The sequence below is a fragment of the Typopeltis vanoorti genome, chromosome 14, assembly GCF_054136105.1.
Source record: "Typopeltis vanoorti isolate ZY-2024b chromosome 14, IOZ_Tvanoo_1.0, whole genome shotgun sequence".
NCBI classification, from domain to species: Eukaryota; Metazoa; Arthropoda; class Arachnida; order Uropygi; family Thelyphonidae; genus Typopeltis; species Typopeltis vanoorti.
In genome coordinates this window covers 40,171,125-40,196,744 of record NC_143562.1, presented here as the reverse complement: position 1 = coordinate 40,196,744, position 25,620 = coordinate 40,171,125, and the positions used below count along the sequence as shown (strand labels likewise).

The following is a 25,620-nucleotide window of genomic DNA, read 5'->3' as shown; positions in this document are numbered from 1 at the left end:
AGGATGCGGCAAAACATCCCAGCCAAGACATAACAATTTACTTCGGGTTGTTAACAATGTGTGGGGTCTGGCGTTGTCGTGGTGAAAGACAACTCCTTTCCGATTTGCCAATTCATTACGTTTTGTGCTAATTTCATGAGCCAGTCGTGTTAACTATGAGCAATAGACAGTTGAATCAATTGTTCTGCCTGACGGTAACACCTCGTAGTGGACAACACCTTTATAATCCCACCACACACAGAGAGCATGATCTTCTTTGGGTGCAGTCCCGCTTTCAAGGTTGTTGTGGCGATTCGCTCTTGTGTCTCCATGATCTTTTATGCACCACGTTATCATACACGACCCATTTTTCATCTCCCATAATCATCCGCTTCAAAAATGGGTCGTTTTCTTGGCGACGTTGCAGCGAATCACAGATGGATATGCGAGCAGTCATATTGGCCTCAGTCAATTCATGCGGCACCCAAACATTAAGTTTTGAAACATATCCCAGATTGTGAAAATGGTTTTCAATGCTTGTATGGTATATGTTCAGTACTGCAGCAATCTCCCGCACTGTTTGTGACAGATTTTTGTTGACGATATCCTTCATAACACTCAAATCAACCTCGGTCGAGCGCAAGGCACAATACTGACGTCGAAATCTCCAGAACAGAATTTGGGAGACCCCTTTGGCATGCATGTTCTATTAAGGTACCATCTCCATATACGCTGCATATTTTTTTATGGGCCTCTGCAGCACGTTTGCCTTTTTTGAAATAAAAATGCAAAATATGCTGGTCATGTACGTTATTTCTTTCCATTTCTAAAATATGTTACACACAACTGAAGTAGGCCGAACGAAAATTCACTGAAAGGTTATATGAAATGTCACCTTTCAACTGCACAATAGTGCAACAATAGCGACAGGTGAAGCGGCATAAACTTGTACTAAGATTGGCAAATAACTTATTTGCCAATCCAATATATGAATTGTTTATAAAAACAATAGCAAACAGAATCAGCAGATCATTGGACAAAGCTCAGTGTAATGAACAATCCGGATTCAGAAAGGGTTTAGCACAATCGACCATCTTCAAACATTGAATTAACTAAGAGAAAAATGCAGGGAATACAATTTACAATTGTACTTGTTTTATAGACTATAAGAAAGCATTTGATTCAGTTGAAAAACAAGCAATCCAAATAGCAATGAAGAACTATGGAATAAGACAAAACTATATACAGCTAGTATACTGTATATAATAATATGAAAAAGCAACTGCTAGTATCCTTATGTATGAACAAAGCAGCCCATTCCAAATAAAGGAATATGCCAAGGAGATACTATCTCACCCAAATTATTCAGTGCAGTATTAGAATATGCCCTGAGTTGAACTAGACTAGAGAAAGAGAGAGACAAAGGGATCAACATCAATGGTAAAATCACTAAATTATTTATGATATGCTGATGATATTGTAGTAATAGCAAACAACAAAAGAGAACTAGAAGAAATGATGAATGAATTAAATACAGTATCAAATAAAGTAGGATTGTACATAGACTGAAAAAGCTAAAATAATGACAAATATTGAAGGAAGCTAAAATAGCATAGCAAATAATAGACAATAATAAAATAGATCAAGAACAAGAATACATACATATACTAAGAAGAACTTTTACATTAGGAAAAAAAAGGCATTCTTGAAAAAATAAAGAGAAGAATTCAGCTAGGCTGGGTAGCTTTTGGCAAATTGAAAAGATTCTTGTCCAGTAAAATACAGAAAATGGAGCCAAACTTTTCAACCACTGTATCATTCCAGTTATGACCTAAGGATCAGAGATTAAAATGCCAAGAAATTATATTCTTGGTTTAATCCTTTATCCAAGTGCAAGCAAACAAAGTTTCTATGTGAAGTAACTTCACAACTGGGCAACTCTTATAATACACATAATCTCATAATACACAGCACATATCCTTACAGACATGTATAATGCTATGCATTATTGGAAGGGTCACTACCCAGACTGGTTTCCACCTTTATTGAGGTCTCATCAGTTGGGAGTAAAGATATGTGTTTTGCATTATTGGATACTAATGCAAGTGATGTGAAGTCAATAGCCTCTATATACGAGTTGCCCAGTCGTGAAGTTACTTCACTTGCAAACTTTGTTTGCTTACACTTGGATAAAGGATTAACCCAAGAATATAAGTTCTTGGCTAATTTAAATTATAGTATAACCAAGTGGAAAAACTTTCAACAAGAATCAGAGACTTGGCAATAACCAAATATATACTGGACAGAATCACGAAAACTGAGTATAGAATGGAGAGAGAGCCATGCTAAACATTAGACTGCAAGACAGAATAACAAATGATGATATAAGAAAAGAACCAAAAGTGTTGGTCATGGGGAAGAGATTTTAAAAGGAAATGGAGATGATCAGGACATATCGTATAATGAAAAGTGATAGATGGACAAAGACAGTCACCAGTGACATCCATAGGAAGGAAGACAAATGCCAGCACATCCAGAGAGAAGATGGAAGGACGAGCTAGTGGAGAATGCTGGCATAGGGAAGCCTTCAACAGAGAAAGATGGAAACAAATGGGGGAGGCCTATAACCATAAATGGTTATAAAAAGGGCTTAGAAGAAGAGTCGATTTGAATGAATTCATAATTCATTCAAATTAAACTTGAATCCTAGTTCAAGTTTAATTGAATTTCACTGTGAAAATAAGCTTATGCCAATACTACATTACAACTGCATGCTTATTGAAAGGTTAAAGAGGATGTTGAGAGAATTGCAGTTGGTAGTGAAACAAATGAAAATCGATCTTATTAAATAAATTTTTTTGTTTAATGGTATCTCTGATTTTTATAAGAATGGCGATTACTTGCAAGTTATGTAAAATGTTTGAGAATACTTGTCTATTTATTTTAAATTTAATCTGTAGATTTTAATTAGTTTATAACAGGGTGATATAAACTAATGTACTATATTTTGAAGCAGTGTAATTAGAGACAACTGAAATGACACTCATAATGGGAAAACACTCTTCTCCCACAGATAAATAGTGCTACCTGTTTTCACATTTCAGAAACAGTAGCCAGATATGTTTGAGAGCATCTCCATTTAAACCAACTTGTGGCATGGACAAACAGTATACAAAGAAATTAACATATTAAATTAATTACATAAGATGTCATCTCCTGTTGAAAATAAAACCTTGTTTATTTATATTCATTGGAGGCTTCTGTGATAATTTGATAGTGAATGAAATATTTTAAAATGAAAAAAAAAAAGTGTAAATTTTGCAAGAAAAAAATAAGGCAATACATTTTGAATGCAACAAGGCTGAAAATTCATTTGCCATTTGTCTCTAATGAATGAATTTCTGGAGTCCTGGTCTACAAAATGTGTTCTGTAAGTGAACCATGCCTAACCACAATGATATCATCCACATACCTGTAATATAAGGATTGTATAAGCAAGTGTTGGAGAAAGAGAACTACCCATGTACCATATCCAGAGAAGAACCAAAAGTGTAGGTCATGGGGAAGAGATTTTAAAACTGAAATGGAGATGAGCAGGACATATCGTATAATGAAAAGTGATAAAAATGGACAAAGACAGTCACCCGGTGACATCCAGAGAGAAGATGGAAGGATTGATGTACCTTCAATATGCTGGTAAAGCTTATTTTGACATGTGAAATAGCCAAAGGATGAAGTCAAAAAGGCAAATAATATCCACAGGAAAGCCTTGCCAAAAGTCCAGTGTTTCATCTAGGGGAACAATAGTGAATAATGACACAATATCTAAGTTGAATAAGAGATCTTCAAGTGAAGACAAAGCTCTGATCTTTTTTTTCTGAAATGCAAAATGTTTATAATAATTAAAGATTTTTCCCATGAATATCAAAAGTTATTTAGACAGGCACTTTGCGATTTATCACAATGCAGTCTACTATGACAGGATATAATGGAATATTTGCTTTGTGGATCTTAGGGAGTCCATACAATTAAGGAGGATATTCATAATAGACTTCAAGTTTCTTTTTTTGTTTCCTCATTCCAGGAAGTAGCACTGTCAATGATGAGTATTTAATTTTTTTAATTTGGCTAGTAGTAGGATTATTAGCAACAGGATGATATGCAGAATAGTCATGGAAGATTAATGTTAGTTTTCTGTAATATTCATTCCAATCTGGAAATTGCTGATGCTTTCTCTTTATCAATAAACAAAATTAATGTTTTTCCTTAGAGAGAAAGCAGTGCCTTCATTTCTGGGTAAGACATATCTGAAGGAGGAGGCTTGGACTTGAAAAGAATGTGTGCAATTTGAAAACAAAGATGGTTAGCAATATCTGAGGAAACATCACATCCCAGTGTTTTATCTACAACCAGGAAAAAAAAAAAAAATCCATTACAGGAACAACTTTGGGTGCTATGGTTAAATCCAGACTTTTAGACAGAACATTTATTTCCTCTGTAGAGAGATCAACCTTTCTCTTTCCATGCAGGAACTAAATGTTCTGGATAGTACATGTCCTGTTAATAGGATTAATCCATCAATAATTATTTGGATCTATTTTATCGTCTTTTTATTTAGGCAGTAATATTTTCCTTCCATTAATCTGGTACTTGTTTCTTCATCCACATTAATCTGGTAATAACCCCTCCCAACCACCAACTTCTTTGACTATCATATCTCCATCCTCTTCAATAGGCTTTGTAAATGGCACTGTCTTGTTTTCATATCTTCTCTGAACCTTCTCCAAGATATTCCCTTGAAAACCAGGTGACTAGATTCAAACACAGTAATCTGTATGCTTCCTAATCAACACCTCATATGTAACCATAACTTCTTTGCTTTACATGTCAAGGTCCTTCTCATCATTTGCTATAAGCAATTGTACTCCTAAACGTTGAGGCCCTATTCACTACCACTCCTAGATGTCTCATCTCTCATATCTCCTTCAAAATTTCCTTATCGTCTTATCTCATCCTTGCTTACCAAATTTCAAACTTGCACTTTACAACTGCAAACTCCTGGTAGCTCCACTTACTTTCTCACTCATAACTCTCATTCTCCATTAACTTTGCATATTCTGCAAAAATGCAAGTATTTCCAATTAAGCCAGTCTCAATATCATTCTATACACATTAAACAATGATGGTCCATCCAGCACACTGCTAGTGACTTTCCTGATCTCTTCCTTTTATTTTCAACTGTTTTCTCTCCTAAGGCTTGAGATTTGTTGTTTAATATTATTTTTTATCACTCTTGCAGTGATTATTTTCAGAATTCTTCATAAAGAGATTTTCTAGAGCTGGTGAATAAAGAATTTCGGAAAGAATGATATTGAAATTTATTACTGAAAACCAAAAACGTCATTGCTTTATATTATTCTTTTACGCCATCTCCATGAAGTCTGAGGACTCATTGTGGGAGACTCAAATTAACCATTATAAACACAAATCCTATCATACCTGTCTTTGAATCCATTCACTGTCAGGGAACTCGCAACCAATTCTGGCAATCCATTCCACTCACTCACCACTCTCCATGCAAAAATTCTAGTCTGCAAACTCCTTCTCACATTCTTACACAGCTCCATGGATGGCCCCCTAGTTCTCATTTGTCATATATTGAAAAAGTTCACTTGCATCAATTTTATAAAACCCTTTTAATGTCTTAAAAGTTTTTACCGTGCCCCTCTTTTCCACCTATAAACTAAACTTTGTAACCCCCAAACCTTCAGCCTGTCCTCGTAGGGAGTATCCCACAGACCTGTCACCATCTTAATCGCTCATTTCTGAATTCTCTCTCTCTACCACCTCCTGTTTCCCAAGAAACCCAGATGACCAGATCTATGTGCAGTAGTCAAGATGTGGCCAAATCATAGCCTTGTAACTTATCTTTACTTGTTAGCATGTTTTTCAACATCCAAGTAATCCTTTGAGCTATTTTACCAAATTTTTGCAACCCTCTGAACTTAAACTCTTTGCCCACCATTATACCCAAGTCCCTAGCCTCATCAATTTCCTGCAATCCAATACCATCAGTATGATACATCATATGCAACCTTTTCAACCCGAAGTGCATAACCTTACATTTTGCAACATTAAATTGACAGTCATTATCCTTTGGCCATAATGCCAATTTATTTAAATTATCCTGCAGGATATCTACATCACCTTTATCAACTATTGCTGTCCCTCCCAATTTTGCATCATCAGCAAACAACTGAATATCCCTTAAATCTTTCCCTATGTCATTGATATACAAATTAAAGAGTAGTGGCCCCAGTATCGAACCCTGAGGTACTCCACTAGTCACCATCATTCTCCTAGACTCCACTACACCATATACTACTCTCTGGTGTCTGTCTGTCAGCCACTCTCCTATCCATGCTACTATCCTCATATCTGTTCCCATTTGCTCTAGCTTTTGTAATAGCTTACCATGTGGTATTCTGTCAATTGCCTTGGCAGTATCATGGTGTAACCATTACTTTTTTCCAATTCTGTTGTCACTTTATTATAAAATATGAATCAGTTACTAAGACAAAACCTGCCTTTTACAAAGCCATGCTGCCCACTATAAAGTATCGCATCCCTATCCACCTACTGTTGTATTTTACCTTTCACCAAGTTTTCCAAAACTTTAACAACCAGTGGTGCACTCAGGATTTAATCTTGGGGGGGGGGGTTTGAGTAGACAATTTGAGAATACACACTACGCATTGCATACAAGCTATGACTGAGCATCTGCAGTGATCGCCAATACATGATACCCGTGATCTCCTCTGGTCCGGCTCAGGCAAACGAAGTAGCACTCGGTCCGCCCAAGCACTACTTCATCCGCCTTGCGTTCACAGTGGCCAGGATTCCTGAGCGCTATAGGGTATTCCCACCTTATGGGGCCACTAATTCATAAGTAGCATAGAAATAGAAGACACGACACAACATAAATTTTAAAAAAAAAGAAGAAGAATTTTAATTAGGAAAAGATTTTTGGAAATTTTTCTAGTGTTTTTTTCACTTTTTCTTTTGGAGGGGGCCAGGGACCCTTGTCCCTCTCCTGAGTGCACCAATGTTAACAACCACTCCTGGTATATTAATTGGTCTGTAGTTTGCTACCTCTGTCTTGGAGTCACCTTTATGCAATGGTTGAAACTTCGTCAGAGGCATTGCCAATTCTCTTGCACATTCACGCAGTACCTGGGCTGATGTGCCATCCAGTCTCACTGCTGTGTTCATCTCCCTCAATGTTGATATGTCTATAACATCAACTGTAAAATCATCACCTGGATGATACACCTTTACAAAATGATCACTCAGCAATTCCATAATTTATTTTGGTTCAGTCACCTTCTTTCTATAGTCATTTTTCCTCTTACTCACTATATAACGAAAAAACTCATTTGGGTTTACTTTGGCCTGTTTGGCTAATTTTCTCTCATAGTCTGATTTGGCCTTTCTTACCATAATAGTCACCCTTCTTGCTTGCACTTTGTACTGCTCATGAGTATGCTGATCACTTTTTTCTTTATATTTTCTCCACAGTGTTTTTTTTGCAGCTCTTGCCTTATATCTTTATTCATTCACTTAATTCCAACTTGGTTTATCCTCCTAACCTTGGTTATGCAGTCTGATACTGCTACTCTCACCACTTGCCATGCACTATTGACATTCTTTATCCATAATCAAGGCAGAGTGCCTACCTTGATTATGGATACATCTTCTGATGCTATTATCAGATCTAACATTCTCAAACCCCTTGTCCTCTCTATAACATGTTGCTTCATGTAATTATCCCTTAGCAACTGTATAAATCTTACTTCCATCTTGCCATGTTTCCTTTCCTCCTTCCATTTGATGTCCCCATAGTTGTAGTGTCCCATAATAATTGTTTGGGCTACACTCATTGTGCTAATCTGCTGATAAATGGCATCTGCATGCCATTTATCAACAGATAAATGGCACGTAGACCACACTTCTTCCTGTGGACCACACTTGGTCTATAGATGATATTGATGACATTTTTATTGTTTGGCCAGGAACAAAGAATGACTTAACTCAGTTTGAAGATTATCTGAACAACTTGCACTCAAACATAAAATTCACTCTTGAACTAGAAGATTACAAAAAAAAATTATGTTCCTTGACATACTTTTTGAGTAAACATAAAAGAAGAAAGATTGTTCTTTTCAGTTTACAGAAAACCTACTGCGACTGGAAGATTTTTGTATGCCACTTCACACCACCATCTATTACAAAAGATAGGTGTGATTCAAACATTACAAGGTAAAGCATGCAACATTTCCAGTATGCAAAAAAAAAAAAAAAAAAAAAGAGTGAAGAACTGTGCTATCTGAGACATACTCTCGCTGAACAACCTGAAGACTATTAAAATTCTCAATACAGCTCCTTTATATAAACAAGATTTCATGAATGTAATCACATTACCTTACATCAAGAATGTTACCTAGTTTGCAATGTTGCTTCATGATTACAAAGTCAAAGTGACTTTTTGCCAGTGTATAAGATCTCAAGATTCTTGCATCCTCCCATGAAAAAAAACAGGAGTTGATGAAATTCAGTGCTTTTGTGGCATCCACATATGTATGCCAGATGTGAAGATCTGGAGAGATTTGCATGTCTGAACATGTAAAAGATGTTGAAAAAAAAAAAGAAGACTACACAAATCAGGATTAACTTTCCATACAACAAATGCAGACCACCGAGTACGTTGGCAAGAAACAGAAATGCCATATATTGATCATAGTGTTTTGCAAGAAAGTTTCAAGAACCCTCAGAAATTCTTCAGATCCCCACACACAATGTAACAAAACCAAGGCTTAAGCCTACACTAAGTTTGTTTGTTTTCCTCAAAAATCTAACAACCATGGATCTGTCAAATGGCATGCGTCATGCTACAGATTGTGACAGCAACAATTAGCATTGTTCCAAAGCACATAGAGCGATTAACACTGGTTTTTCTGACATTTGTTTGTATGTACTAATTGTGAAGTTCTGATAACATCTACTATTGTGTAATTTATTTTTTTGTAGTCTTTTTTATATAAGTTTTGATACCCTGGTGATGTAAGTCCAGTGACTTACCAAAGTTGTTGGGTTATATTGTTTATTTTATTAAAGCTCTTATATGTTAAGAAACATGTGGTCTTAATACCAAAAATTAACTGAAGTGTTTTAATAGTTCTTCTTACAGTAGTTATTTTTTTCTTTAATCATATCAATCTATGTATCTTTTGAAATTTTTTCAATGATATAATTTTCCAGTGCATATTATGCCGTCAGTTACTCTGTTAGCCCATTGTCGAAACCTTACTTAAGGTATTTTTCCATATTGTTTTATGTTCTTTATGTTAGTAAAATGTGTTATTTTCAATTCATTGTCTGCACAAAACTGTAATATGTTAACACTACTTTTATTTTGCTTGGGTTCATTAAATCTTTGACCTATTTCTGGTGTTATCTAGTTCCATTTCACATTAAATCGCTAGCTACAGTGATCTTTTTTGATGGTATTATTTTATCTGTGTTTTTCTATCTATAGCTAATTTTTAGTTTTGAGGGAAACTTGTGCTATAGTTTTATCATAAATTATTTACGCGTGAGCACAAGAAGTAATATTTATTAAATATGCTGCCAAATATTTCAGTTTGAAACTATCGTCAGTGGCCAGAACAACATTTTTTACATTTATTTTTGTATCTCAAAACCTGACAGTTAAATATAAGGATAATCTTCTTGCATGGTATGCAGTATCAAAAGAGTGATGTGGGTGAATATCAGAATGGGAACTGGACAAAGAGAATTTTTTGTGCTATGGTGTTTGACAGAAGGTTCTACTAAGGAAGAATTGGAGGAATTTTACAATGCATTAGAGAAGGTAGCCAACACAAAGAAAAGTTGGTCCCCTTCAGAGGTCTAAACAGTAAAGTAGGAAATGATAATCATATAGATATTATTATTATTAAGAGAGACCTCCAGGGAGTCAGAGACTCATCGAGGGAGGCCACATACTACACACACCAGCTATCATACTTATTCTTGGATTCATTCACACTGCTTGCACTCACAACATCCAGTGGCAATCCATTCCAATCACGCACCACCCTCTGAGAGAAAAATCTAGCCCTCACACCCTTCTTCAGCCTTCATTCTCAGCTTCCAAGGATGCCCTCTCGTCCTTTCCTCCTTCATAAATTGAAAAATTCCATCAATTGAAATCCTGTATGACCTTTCAGAAGTTTGTAAGTTTCAATCATATCACTCCTCTTTCTCTTGTTTGCTAGTGTCTGCAGTCTACAAATTCTCAATCTATCTTCATAATCAGTATTCCACTATCCTGATATCATTTTTAACACTCTCCTTTGTACTCTCTCCAATATATCAGAATCACAATGGAAACCAGGAGACCAGACCTGCGCAGCTTAGTCCAAGTGAGGTCTTATCAAGGCCTTGTAAAGAGGCAAAATAACATCCTTATCTTTATATATGAACGTTCATTTCAGCATTGCAATTATCATTGTATATTTGCAATCTTTGCCACATGGCCCCTAAACTTCAATTTCCTATCTACTAACACTCCAAGATCCCTAGCCCTTATCAATTTCTTCTAGCCTGATCCCACCAATATAATACAACATTGGATATCTAATCATGCCGAAGTGAATGACTTTACGTTTACTGACATTGAACTGATACCCATTTTCCCATGCCCACAATTCCAGGCTATTCAAATCATTCTGCAAAGACTGCATATCAACAGTATTCCTGATTACCCTACCTATCTTTGCATCATCAGCAAATAACTGTATGTCTCTTGTCAAATCCTTCCCAATATCATTAATGTACAGATTGAATAACAGTGGGCCAAGCACTAATCCTTGCAGCACACCACTTGTTACCTTAAACCTTGTAGATTCAGATCCCCCGTATATCACTTTTTGATATCTGTCAGTCAGCCATCCTCTTATCCATGTTAATGTTGTATAACCCAAACCCGTTTTCTCCAATTTATGCAGCAGTCTGCCATGCTGTATTCTGTCAAAAGCCTTATCAAAATCCAAAAGTATCATGGTGTATCCATTCCCCTTGTCTAGTTCAATGGTAACATTGTTATAGAATGTGAGCAAGTTGCTAAAACATGACCTTCCCTTATTAGATATATGAAGAGCCAAAGGCTTCAATTCGGCGACATATGACTTGTTTAAGTTGAGGGATATTACATCCCGCATTCGGCTAAGAAACGATATGGGATGTAATATCCCTCAACTTAAACATGACCTTCCCTTAGTAAACCCATGTTGTTCATTGCAAAGTAGAGATTTACTGTCAACCCATTTCTGAATGCAGGCCCTAACCAATTTTTCCAAAATCTTCACTACCACTCCTGAGATAATAATCAGTCAATAGTTGGATACATCGGCCTTTGCACCACTCTTGTGCAATGGAATTACCATACGTTCTTTCCATTCCTGTGGAATCTTCCCTGTTCTGAGACTCATATTAAACATTCTGGTCAAAGGATGTTTAATATGAACACTCTTCATATTCGCCAGTTCAGCTGAACACTCTTTTAGCACATGTGCTGATATTCCATCAGTCCCTATTACTGAATTCTTATTCAGTTTGTGGAACAGTTCTGATACCTCAGTCTCACACACCTGCGTTTCTTCATCTAATGAAGAGGTAACAGTGAGCTCAATGTTGCGTTCACCAGGTTGACAGCTTTTAACAAAATGGGCATTCATTAACTGAACAACCTCTTCTGCATCTGTAAACCTCACACCATCTGGATTTAGAAGAGTTGATTTGTTCTTTCATATTCATTCTTTCTTTTACTTGCAGCATATCGATAGAATTCTTGTGGGTTGTCTTTAGCACACAGAGCCAGTTTCTTTTCATAATCAGACTTTGCTTTCCGTAATGGGCACTCATTAACTGAACAACCTCTTCTGCATCTGTAACCCTCACACCATCTGGATTTAGAAGAGTTATTCTTTCATATTCATTCTTTCTTTTACTTGCAGCTTATCGATAGAATTCTTGTGGGTTGTCTTTAGCACACAGAGCCAGTTTCTTTTCATAATCAGACTTTGCTTTCCGTAATGGGCACTCATTAACTGAACAACCTCTTCTGCATCTGTAAACCTCACACCATCTGGATTTAGAAGAGTTGATTTGTTCTTTCATATTCATTCTTTCTTTTACTTGCAGCATATCGATAGAATTCTTGTGGGTTGTCTTCAGCACACAGAGCCAGTTTCTTTTCATAATCAGACTTTGCTTTCCGTAATGGGCACTCATTAATTGAACAAACTCTTCTGCATCTGTAACCCTCACACCATCTGGATTTAGAAGAGTTATTCTTTCATATTCATTCTTTCTTTTACTTGCAGCTTATCGATAGAATTCTTGTAGCAGGCAGAGCCAGTTTCTTTTCATAATCAGACTTTGCTTTCTGTACAACAGCTGTGACTATTCTAGCCTGCTGCTTATAACGGACGCCATCTTTATGCAAACGGTATTCCTTCCACATCGTCCTTTTCTTACAAATCTCTTGCTTAATAAGAGTTCTTCGAACTCTCGGGACACATTCTGATATCACATCATTTAAGTATTGCTTAAATGCTTCCCATGCACTGTCGATATTCTTTCCATCCAGCAACCGATCCCATTCCACTGAACTCAGCATACTCCTCAATTGGTCATAATTTCCTGCTTTGTAGTTCAGTATGTAACCTTTTCTGAATGGAACATTCATAAATTTAGTCACTTCCCAAGTGAGTACCGCATGATCACTGTCACCAACTGGAGGCAGAATAGTTACGTCTTTAACTGAAACGTCCTCTGACACTATAATGAAATCTAACATTCTTTGACCTCGAGTTCCTCTGTCACATGCTGCTTGAGGAAGTTGTCCCGCAAAAGCTCAATAAATCCATTTTCATTCTTCTCATGAGATTCTACTGCTACCCAATCAATATTTGGATAATTAAAGTCTCCCATTATGATTACTCTTTTCGTGCTCATCTTTTCTATTTCTAACAAGACACACTATGTAATGTGTCTTGTTAGATTCCACCTCACACCAGATGGCTTCAAACTCACTGCCACATGAAATATTGGTAGTAGTATTACTACATTCATAGGTCTCAACTCTAACTGGATTTAAGTCATCCAATATCATTAGCAGCACACACCCCCTCCTCTCCTATCCACTCTATCCTCCCTGAAAATACTGTACCCATGACACTCGATACCAGTTAGTTGGTCTGATTCTGATAGCCAGGTCTCACTAATTCCTACAATCTGAGGTCGCAACATATTGACTAAGGCAACAAACTCTACCCTTTTGTTTCTGATACTCTTAGCATTCGTGTACAGACTTAATAATCTACCTGCATGTTCTTTTGTATACTCTTGTTTGCAGTCTGCCTGACACAGTTGGAAACTTGCAGATTTCTATTCTTCTCTAATGCCTTACACATGTAGACATCTTTGCACACATATGATGGGTCCGAACAGAATAAATGAACACAAACCCGAAATCATTTTGTGTTTTGAGAAAAATTGGAAAGTAGAGCAAAACTAGTAATAGTGGTGAGTACCTGCTGGATTTCTGTTCAGGACATGAACTAGTCGTTACTAACCTAATGTCCCAACATAAAAATGGGTACAAATTTACACATTAAGAAGAAATAAGAAAAAGCTTATTGACAGTGTTATTGTTGTTAGCAATTGCTTCATTCTGGTTCAGGAATACAAGAGTATGCAGTGGATTGGGAATAGGGAGCGATCACCATTTAGTGTTAAGCAGGTAATATAGAATAGTCGCTCAGATCTAAGTGTATTCGACCTGATTATAGTATCAAATGGAATTTCAGTAAAAGACATGACTGTTATGCTTCCAGTTGGTGACTTTAATTATGGAATATTCACACACTTAGCCACTTCCCACATCAGCACAGTGCGTGGATATTCCATTTAGAAAAGATTACATGCTGAACTTCAAAGCAAGAAATTATATCAACAGAGAAGAATACCAAGTCCATTCCCATGGTATCGATTGCTAGATAGGAGGGATATCAGCTGTGCATGGGAAAGTATTTAAAAAATACATTAGTGATGCAATATTGGAATGTGTCCTTGGAGTTGAAAGATTAAAGAAAGTAGAAAGGAATACCATGTACATAAGGATAATGACATTGGATGGAAAGGATAAAACAGCAGATATACAGCTGTTTGTTGATAATACAAAGATAGGCAGGGTAATCAGAAATGCAACTGACATTGCAGAATAATTTAAGCTGGAAGTATGGACTTGTGCAAATTGCTGTTAGTTCAATGTTAGCAAATGTAAGATTAATGCATTTTGATGTCTTGAGATATCCACTGGTGTAATATATTGATGGGAGTATGCTGAAGAAACTAACCAAACTAAGGCTCTTGGAGTTTTAGTAGATAAGAAGTTGAAGTTCAGGAGCCAAAAAGGCAAAGAGTGCAAATGTACAACTCGGGGGATAATTATTGCAGATTATCCTCTAAGTTGATATGTAAGAATAAGGAAGTCATTTTGCCTCTTCACAAAGTTCTGATATAACCTCATCTGGATTGTTGTGTACCGACTTGGTCTCCTGATTTCCGAGGTGATGCAGATACAGTGGAGAGGATGCAAAGGTGAGTTTCAAGCTGATATCAGGTTTGTGGAATGTAGATTGAGACTTTGTAGACTGCTGACACTAGCAAACAGGAGAAAGAGGAGTGATATGATTGAGACTTACAAACCTCTTAAAGAGTCATACAGGATAATGGTAGATGGAATATTTCCATAGAGAGAGAGAATGAGAATGCATCCATGAAATTTGAGAATGAATGAAGTCAAAAAAGAAGTGAGAGCTACATGTTTCTCTCATACGGTGGTGCATGATTTGAATGGCTTGCATTTGAGTGCAGATAGTTTGAATGAATTCAAGAGAAAGTATGATGTGGTGTGAGTGATGTGTCCTCCTTTGATTAGTCTCTGTGCTTCCCTGGAGGTCTCTTGTATAATAATAATATGATGTTAGTAATTATTGTTCTTGAGAGATTAGGGAGGGACTTCTGTGCTTTTTGTATTATTGTAATGATATATTCTGAAACATCCTTTGCCCATTAATATTTACATTTTCAATAGTAATTTGAAATTGTTTATATTTTATATAAATTTATATATTTATATGAAATTATTTAAAATTTATATAAATAAATATTTCTTTTTTTCAGGTGGTATGCCTTGGGCTAACAATATTTGCTTTCCAGACAAAGGCAAGTATTTAAAAATAAAATCCATTGAATTCATCTAGCTGTTAGAATTTTACATTATTTCTGTTATGTTTTTGAAATATAAAAACTTATTAGTACCTCCATGGAATTTTATCATGGAAGATCCACCTGGAATGACAATCTTTCATGTTGCACCTTCACTATATGTGCACTCACCAGCATCTCAAATACTGCATTCTGTGTCCCCCCCCTTCCACACACACAATCCATGCAAAATATTTCATCTCTCTTACTCATTACTTCCTTGTTCAGTTTACCGGGATGGATCTTTGTGTCTTCTCCTCATTCTGCAATATGAAAAATCTCTCCCAGTGTAAGTCTGGTAAATATTTCTCTACAGCTTTATGAGGTGGGGGGGGGGGGTTGAGAAGTTCTGATAATCACCATGAAGAAATTGAGGAAGAACCATGTAACTAACACATTATTCTACATATTCCCCACGAAGTGTTATACACTTGTTACAATGCTGCTGCTGCATCATTTGCAATTCTCTAAGAAAAAAGTCAGCTACTCTCATGCTATCCTTGTAACCAGTGTTCTGCAAACCTGATATCATTATTGTTATTATCCACACTGAATCTATGCCAAAGTTACTTCCTCCCCTTCAAATGCTGGTAACACATCTGAGTACAGTAATCCTGATGTTCTGATCAGGATAGCCTTATAATAGAACTGCCACCCTCTATCTATATCACTGCTCTCTTCACGTTTACAGAGACCTCTGAATTGCATTCACGATCTATGCAACATGTCCCCTGAACTTGATATCTACTATCACTCAAAAGAATTCTTACTTCTTCCAGTATAGTTCCACCATGAGAAGCTGTATACTCTCATCTGTGGATCTTGAATTACAAAACCTTACATTCCACTGTGTTAAACATCCCCATTTGTTTGCCCACTTTTGTGTATTCAAATTCTCCTGAAGAGCCACAACTTAGCACCATTACCAATAACTCTTCCAAATTCATCTGCAAACAACTGAATATCTCCTTGCAATCCAGACAATATGATTAATACAAAGATTGAATAGTAATGGTCCCAGTACCGAACCCTGTGGAATCCCACTTGTAACCTACCTTCTTGATAGTGCTCCCCAATACCTAATTCTGATAAGAGGATACCATGAAAGCCAATTTCCAATCCAGTAGCTAAACAACCTGAATGTTGCAACTTAAATGCCTTTGCAGAATCCAGAAAAATCATACTATATACCTTTCTTTCATCAACCACTCTTGTTACATTATTAAAAAAAAAAAGCAACCTGGTTCTAAAACAAGAGTGACCCTTAACAAATCCCTGCTGACCTTTATAAATAACACTCCCTCTCATCTTTGCAATTTTGTATATGAGCTCTTACTAATTTTTCTAAAATTTTAATGTTTTATAGGTTGACACCTCCATTCTACTTCCACTACTATCCTTACACAGTTTCATTATTAACCAGCTACCATTTCCATCCATCAAATCATTTGTCCACAGTAATTTTCCTTCTGACTACACATCAAAATAAAAGAATTCCTTGGGATTCTCCTCCTTGGCTCACAGTGCTGGTGTCCTCTTATATTCTAATTTCTCTATTCTTACTACATTAGTCACTCTTCCTAGTTTGAGCCATACATTCCTTGCTGTTTTCCATCTCTCTCTTTTTTCTAATTTTGCCTTAATCTCTTTTTCATCTTTTTCTGTTTGTTAGCAATGATAAACTACATATCTCATGGTATGCAGTTTATCATTGCTAATAAATATTTCTTAACTAGCTCCAGTGCAATACTGATCACCTCTCCTCCTCCTTCAAATTCTTCCATCCATTGAACTGCCTAAGCTGGTTTCTAAGTCTTTTTTGTTATGATATTTGATATGATATGATTACGTTTACCATATTTGAGTTGAGTAGGTGTTACCAGAATTTTTGGTAAGGCTCATTGTAGGAGGTTTATGCATTGCCTGCCATAGCTCTCTTTAAACTAATTCACCGAGAGTGCACTCATAACTTTGTTTTTTTATCCAGCACACCAGCCAGAGTACACACACACACACATACACACAAAGTAACAGACATATTGACCTCATTACCTCACTGTTAAAACTCGACTCTTGCTTATTCATCACTTGATGGTCCAAATGGTTACTCCTCTTCAACCATTAGGCTCTAGTTTCAAATCTTATCTTAGGCATGAATGTTTTATTGAATGACTTTGTATGCAGCCTTTTCTGGATTTTACCACCTTTTCCTGGATTTATCACATATATTGCCTTTTCTTGGATGATTTTTTTTTTATTGTTCAGTGATAAAAATACTTTTTAGAGTATTTTATCTCTAATTGTAATTACTTATGCCTAGGTGACTTATACATTGTAATACTTGAATTGTATTCACCATTAGGTGACTGTTTATTATTAAGCATAACTTTTATCATGCTATTTTATCATCAGAGGACAAATAAAAGTTAAAAAATATATTTTTAAATAATAATAATATTCTAATAAGTCTGATAATAATAATATTCCTGAATTATAATTAAATGCAGTTGCAAATAAAATAAAATGGAACTTAATTTAAAAAAAATTAATCTTTTATCTTAACAAATTTTTTTTCAAATATCTTAAGAAGTAAGTCATTGTCTTTTCAGTATCAAGCACAAATGTTTGTAGTGCCTCCATTTTGAAGCAGGATGGCCCCTCCAAAGGCCGTCCTGCCATCTTTTCTTGGTTTTCCACTATTTATTTTTTGCTTTGGTATCCAGTTCTTTGATCTTATTTATAATAATTGTAAAAATCTTAATTGCAATAATGTTAATTATTGTAATTAAGAATAATCTTCCACTGTTTATTTTTCTGTTTGGTATCCAGTTCTTTACTTTTATTTGTCCATATGTTATTCTGCATTCTTTCTATATGATTGCTCCATTCTTCTTTCTGTTTTTGAATCGAGTCATTAATTGGCTGTATTTTACAATTTTCTCTAATTTTTGTAGTTGCTGCACATGTTTCTGCTGCATATATCAGTACTGGTCTGATTACTCCTTTATTGATTCTTATTTTTGTTTCTTTGCTTATGTTCTTATTCTTCCAGATGAGGCTACTGAAACATCCAGATATTCTACTACCTTTTATTGCTTGCTCTTGCACTTCATTTTGTGTGACATCCATAACTGGTTTTCTCTTCCTAAATATTTAATTTTACTAACTTCAACTATTTTCCCTTTAATTTCTAATTTGCATTTATAAGGCTCCTTGCCTTATAAATGCAAATTAATTAAATTTAATTTTATTTTTTTGGTTGATATCTTTATATTTTTATTTTCTGCTTCATTATTGAATGTATTTCATAAACTTTGTAGATCATCTTCATTTTCCACTAGTAACATATCATCAGCATATCCAATTATTCTTAGCTTTCTCTCTGTGTGTGTGTTTTCTTATTTTTCTCATTTAGAGTTAAACGATATAATAATTATATCGTTTAACTGTAACTGAGTTATTATATTGTTTAACTGTAACTATTATTTTTCAGGAAATAACATATACTAAAATAATTGTAATTTTATACTTCAGCAATGTTACATTGCCATCATCAGTGATCACAAAAACAATATGTGCATGCATGCAATAACACTGGGCAAATGAGGTTGAAGAAAGGCAATCTAATTCGGGTCTAGAGTCCTAAAAATCTAGGGAATGTGACTGGTCTTTGGTTGGCTTTTTTCAGCCTCATTTACCCAGTGTTAGTGCCTGTGGGCATATATATCATTGTCTTTGTGATCCTTGAAGATGGCAATGTAACATTGCCAAAATATAAGAAAACATTAATTAAATTTTTAAAAGAGGTAAACCGTGAGTAGACATAACTATACAAATAAATGCCTCCATTCGGCTAGAAGAACACCAATCTTATATTGAATACTTTAAACCTGAAAAGTCTGGACTTGCAGAAAATGCCATCTTCACTAGACACAGAGTTCATTGGAGAAAGACAAGAGTTCTTCACAAAAGTCAGTTTCTCATGGAACGCCTTTATAAAGAAGCATGTGAAACTCTACTTCATTCTCCTAACTTAAACAGATCCGACGGCTTACGTCTATCCCCTTTATGGGAGATAGTACTTTACAAATCAGCTAATCTTTCCTAACTTTTTATTGTATTAAATTTTTTTTTTTTTTTTTTTAGGAAAGTTATTGACCTTTTTAGTTATCTTACACCAGCTACTTAGGTGGCGCTTTTTGGAATTGTCAGTTAGTGTTTAATTTTTGTGCCTAATTGTACTGAAGATGCCTGTGACACACAGGCGAAAATTATACTATTAAATAATATTTCTATGTGAGTTTTTCCGTTATTTATTTGTATAAACATTAATTAAAGTTATTATAATTAATATTTTAGTATATGTTATTTCCTGAAAAATAATACTTATAAGTAACCACTGTTTGCTTTTGTTAAATCAGTGAAGAATTGTAAAGAGGTTTTTTGTATTCAACCAATTTCTCTGTTATTTGCTTTTAATATTGCATATATTCATTTCGGTAAATTATAACGAATACATCTGCGTTAGGAATAATTACTCTAATTTCCTGACATTTCAACTTTCATGTTAAGGTCATCAGCTGGAGCGCACACACAATGACAAGCTATATTACATTTCAAACAGTATGCCAAAGTGACATTGATTTGATCAACTGTTATTCTGCTGGCCTGACATCTAGTGAAAAAAAAAATACATCAAAGCTATATCCTATTCATAACATTGTCAGAGAACAAATTCATATTAATACTTTAATACAGTAATATTGGTGAGCCTCTGTAGCTCAGTCGGTATAGACAAAGCCCTTTGGTCGGAAAGACCTGTGATCAATTCCCGTCCACGATGTGAGGAACCTTTATTTGGTCTCTTTCGACTAAAGGTGAGTTAGCCGGTCTCATACAGAGGTAGAGGATTTTTTCTCCTAGAAACTCAGGTTTTTCATTGCTCAGTGAAAAATGCATGTGTTCTACCGGCTAGTTTATCTCAGAACAGATAAACTAGCCAGTAGAACACATGCATTTTACAGACAAGAATACTTGGAGGCATAGGGATAACTGCCTTATCCTTGTATTATGGTTAGGAGATCCAAGAATACTTGGAAGGCTATGGGCACTTAAGTGCCTGTTAAAGCCACTGAAGAAAGATATATTGGAAGTTATCACCAATTTAACATAAGTGTTTGTTATATTAAGGCCAAGATCCTAGATTACTACAGTCCTAATTATAATTTATAATGAACTCTTACAGCAAAGGTTATGTGGATAGAATATGCCATCCATATTCTTGGGATTTTTAGACTACCATTATTGTTAAGATACTTACTTTACTTTCTGAGTCCGGAACACCAATCATATCCTCTCCATCCAAAAAAACAGCGGCTTGTATCGCCTTGTCATTGACCATCAGAATGTCATCCGTGGAGCACACGTCGATTAGATCTGGGCAACATAAAAGATGTTCGTCAGTTAGGGCATCACAGCTGTCATCATCTGCATAACCCCGTTTCATCAGGTTACTTCTGCATCTGGACACTCCCACTCTAAGATGGCTCAGAGTCCTCCAGGTGCTATAGGGTGTTGTTAAGATTAGGATGGTTGATAAGAATTTCACCGGCCTCTTTAAATTTGCTCATACCATGTTTTGGTGCGATATAATGAACAGGTGGCTTTCCAGTTCTGTTCTGTGTCGAGCATCCAGTGAATGATCAGAAAGGCAGGATTTGTCACAGTTATTAAATTTAATGTTTATGTTCCTTTTTTTTACCTGTATAATACAAATTACAGGTGCAATGAATATGGTATACTCCAGGATGGCCAGTGGAGGAAGTGAATCCTCAGAGGAGTTGAATGAGTTCTTTAATTTTGCAGGAGGTGTCATTAAGGTATTTCTGCAGTATTCTGTTTGTTTTATCTGATATCCCTTTAATGTATGGGTTGGCTACAGTTTTATTGTAATCTAGTTTATTATTAGGTGCAGTCTTGTGAAGAAAGTATTGCTGATAACGTTTTAATCCATGCTTGCTCGTTGGAGTAAATCTTTAAAAGCCTTGTTTTTTTATTGTGTTAATGACACCTAGTTTATATGTTTGAGTGGTGGTACGAGTTTGTGTATATGTTGGTCAGTATGTGTGTATACTTACGGTAAACAATGAAGGAAAGGCAAAGAGTGCTGTGATGACATCAAGTATTTTTTACCTGATGTCATCACATTTGTGAAAAGGGAAGGGATGTTAAAACTGAGTAATCATTTTTATCAAGTATGATGTCTGTAATTTTGTTTACAAAGTGTTGTGTGTGTGTGTGTGTGTGTGTGTGTGTGTGTGTGTGTGTGTGTGTGTGTGTGTGTGTGTTTAATATAGGGGGGAAATGACCCACCAACTCCTTGAGTGTTGATGCTAGTTACTTGGCTAGATAATAACTGGGACTGTCGAGATACTTTAAACTATCAGCCGAAACAGTATATCTGGCTTATGAATCTTAGGCAAACTATATAAATTCTTGGAGAATGAACATAGTGTGGAAATAGTTTTTAACTATATCTGCAGGTCAGGATGTGACTGATTTAAGTAATTCTCCTGTTGTCTTTTTAATCTGATTCTTTTCTCTTCCATCATCTATGTGAATGATGATGAGGCTGAATGAACTCTTTCCACTTCTGTCTATCTCTGAAGAGTCTGAAAAATTCTGTCCAGTTTGTGTCACTTGTTGAGATTTGGTTTTCGGGCCCTCTTATTTTGTCTATCCATCTAATTCTGGGCCACCCTTTGGATCTTTTACCTTCCATTGTTGTATGCAAGGCTTTAGCTGATAATCTTTCTGTTTCCATTCTTGTCACATGGCCAAACCATCACAATCTTCTTTCTTGGGTTTTGTCTATTATTTCCTTATGTCTTCATTTCTTAGTCTATCCAGCAGAGATATTCCAAATAATCTTCTTAGCCAACCCATTTCAGTAGTTAATAATTTTTTCTCTTCAGCTTTTTTGAGATCTCAACATTCACTTCCATAGAGAAGTATTGGGAGGACCATTGTCTCATAGATTCTTACTTTTATTACATGTTTTAATGTCTCTTGACTTTTATATGTTATTTAGTCATCCAAAAGTTTGGGATGCTCTTGGCTAATTCGTCTGTTTATATCTTTTGTAATATAATAACTACTTAATGTACTTAATTACTCCTCCAAGGTAGGTGAAGTTTTCTACCTGCTCTAGATTCTTACTATCAGTTTCAGTTTTCAGACTGGTGTTTCTTTTTCCTATTTGCATAATTTTTGTTTTGTCTATATTTAGGTTTAATCCAAATTTCCTATATTCTTCCTTTATTTTATCAGAAATTTGATGTAGATCTTCCATGCTTACAAGTAATGCAATGCAATGTCATCTGCAAATTTTAAGTTTGTTATATTTTTCCCATATATATTGATTCCAGAGTCTTCTTTGTTTAAGGCCTTACTGGTTGGTTCTTCCAATGTAAGCTTAAACAGGCCTGATAACAGATTGCATCCCTGTCTTACTGCACTCTGTGTGGAACCAGTTGGTTAAGGTGTCCTGTACTCGTACTGCACTTTCAGATTTCTCGTATAGATTCTTTATTATTCTTATAGTTTTGTTGGGAATTCCAAATTCTTTCATAGTTTCACATATTTCTCCTCTATGGATTAAATCAAATGCCTGACGAACGCCTATGAAATTTATATAGCAACTTTGGTTGTACTTTAGTGTCTTTTATATTAGCTGTCTTAAGGTGAATAATTGATCAATTGTTCTTTGTCCTGGTCTGAAACCTGCTTGTTCTTCTCCTAATGCTAGTTCTATATATTTGGTTTTGGAGTGCTTTTGTAAAAACCTTACTTGGAATATTGAGGAGGCTAATGTCTCTGAAATTATTGCATTCTGTTTTATCTCCTTTTTTGTATATAGGAGTTATAACTGATTTGGTCCAATCAGTAGCTATTGCTTCATTTTTGTAGATCCTTTCAAATAATGTTTTTAATGGTTCCAGAAGTTGTTCCTTTCCTGCTTTTAAGAATTCTGCATATATCTGATCAATACCAGGTGCTTTCCTATTTTTAAGTTTTATCTATGCTGTGTGCTATTGTTTCTTTGGTAAAGATATTTGTTTTCTCTTCCATTTCAGTGGCTGGAATAATAATATCCTGAGAGTTATTTTTATTATATAAGTCTCTAAAGTATTCTTTCCATCTGGTCATACTTTCAATTAGTTGTCCCTCTGTGTTTTATCATTATCATTTTTGTTGTCCTTTAACCATGCTACCAGCCAAGACGTCAAAATTATCATGGATACGAAGCGTATGAGGATGCGTATTTAATCCATAATGGCCGGTAAGGTGGTTAATCTGATTAGTTGAGTTATGTTTCACAAATTGATACTACTGTTGTCTGAGACTAATTGATTCATTTTTTCTAGAAAAGTTGTTTGGTTTAAAATAACCATGGCATTGTCTTTATCAACTCTAGTAATTACGATGTCCTGACTTGCTTTTAAAGATTTCACAGCTACCAATTCATTTTTGGTCAGATTGCTAGTTATTGCTTTAGTATTGTTTAAAATTGATTATTGATTGATTAATTTAAATTTAAATTAATTAGAGGTTTCTATTTGTATTTTATCAGCTGTGGTAGCTGAGAAAAATCTTATGCTTCTTTCAATATAGTAGATAAATCAAATTTAACAGTCCTGGGTGCGCCTCAGCAAAGTTTAGGCCTTTACTAGTAGCAAAAGTTCACTATTTAGGTTGTCACTAGAAAGGTTAATGACATGGCTGTTCACGGAAGGCATTTGGTTGCTTCTGTTATCACTTATTTCTGATTGGTTGCTATTATCATCTCTTGTTAGTATCTTGTTGCTCCTGTTATCATTAGTTTGTGGTTGGCTATTTTCAAAGGCATTCAATGATGAGAAATATAAATTGATCTGTTGGCTGTTTAGATGTTGCTGCTATTTCCAGGTTATAGCTGAGTTGTCAGTAATCCTCTCAAGGATATCCCAAATATCTGAATTTAAATAACTGAAAAGTTCAGATTTTAAATTTAGAACCTGATTGTGAGGGAATACAAAGTTTCTGTAATAGTTTAATTCTGCTCTCTGAGCATTGCTTTCTCCATATGGTTATAAATTCTTAGTGCTTTTACCAAGATAAAAGCCTTTTTTTAGCTTGATGCAGTTAGGAATAAGATTGCTATCTCTACACTGGTTTAAAATTCTACCTGATTAATCAAAACAGAAACATGTATCTTTAGCTTATTGCAGGGATTGCACTTCTTGTGTGTCTCCATGAATTATGGGAATCCTTTTCTTTACCGTATACTGTATCCATTGCTCCTGTAATCTGCATTATATAGGTTAAACAGGATGCATAATTCCTGTCTGAAAAAATGAACATAAATGACACATTAAATTTAATAACTGTAATAAATCTGGCCTTGCTGATCATGCCTTGAGTACTCTACAGAGAATTGACTGAAAAGGCACCTGTTCATTACATCAAACCAAAACATGGTATGAGTGCAAATTTAAAGAGGCCTGTGAAGTTCTTAACAATAATGATGGTCTAAAAATTCCAAGAATATAAATTGCACATATTCTACCCACATAACCTTATGTTCTAAGAGTTCATTATAAATTATAATTAGAACTGTAATAATCCAAGATCTTAACCTTAATATAGCAAACACTTATGTTAAATTATTGATTAGACCACCAATAAGTTTGATATGTTTTTTTTTTTTTTTCCCTCACTGGAGATGAGGCCAATAGAATAACAGTTGATCAAATCATTATCACTTTGGCACACTGTTTGAAATGTAATATATAACTTGTCATTGTCATTGATAAGAATGTTTTGGGAAAATTTGGAGAAAAGAGCAAAGCTAACAATAATGGTAAGTACCTGCTAGATTTCTGCTCAGGACATGGACTAGTTATTACTAACACCACGTTCCAACATAAAAATGTCCACAAATTCACGTGGAGAGAAGAGGCTAGGAATAAGAAAAGACTCATTGACTATGTTATTGTTGATAGTGATATTTTCTCCCTGGTGCTAGATACCAGAGTGTTCAGAGCATTTGAAATTGGAAGTGATCACTATATAGTCTTGAGCAGGATAAAATTGAATTTCATATTGAAAAGAAGAACATGTAAGAAAGTTCTTAAGCAAATAAAAGTTGAGCAGCTCTCAGATGTGAACTGTAGACTAGAATACACAAACATTCAAGAAAAAATG

The 25,620-nt window shown here is 35.3% G+C and overlaps 1 protein-coding gene across 2 annotated transcripts in view; it reads left to right on the top strand.

Moving 5' to 3' along the window:
• Positions 1–25,620, top strand: part of LOC150099389 (protein lifeguard 1-like) — a 260,287-nt gene that overhangs the window by 168,008 nt on the left and 66,659 nt on the right. For both annotated transcript variants that reach the window (XM_090403359.1, XM_090403360.1), the window contains exon 8: positions 15,292–15,333. In XM_090403359.1, the coding sequence (XP_090259485.1) occupies positions 15,292–15,333 (42 nt within the window). The remainder of the gene's footprint in view (positions 1–15,291; positions 15,334–25,620) is intronic.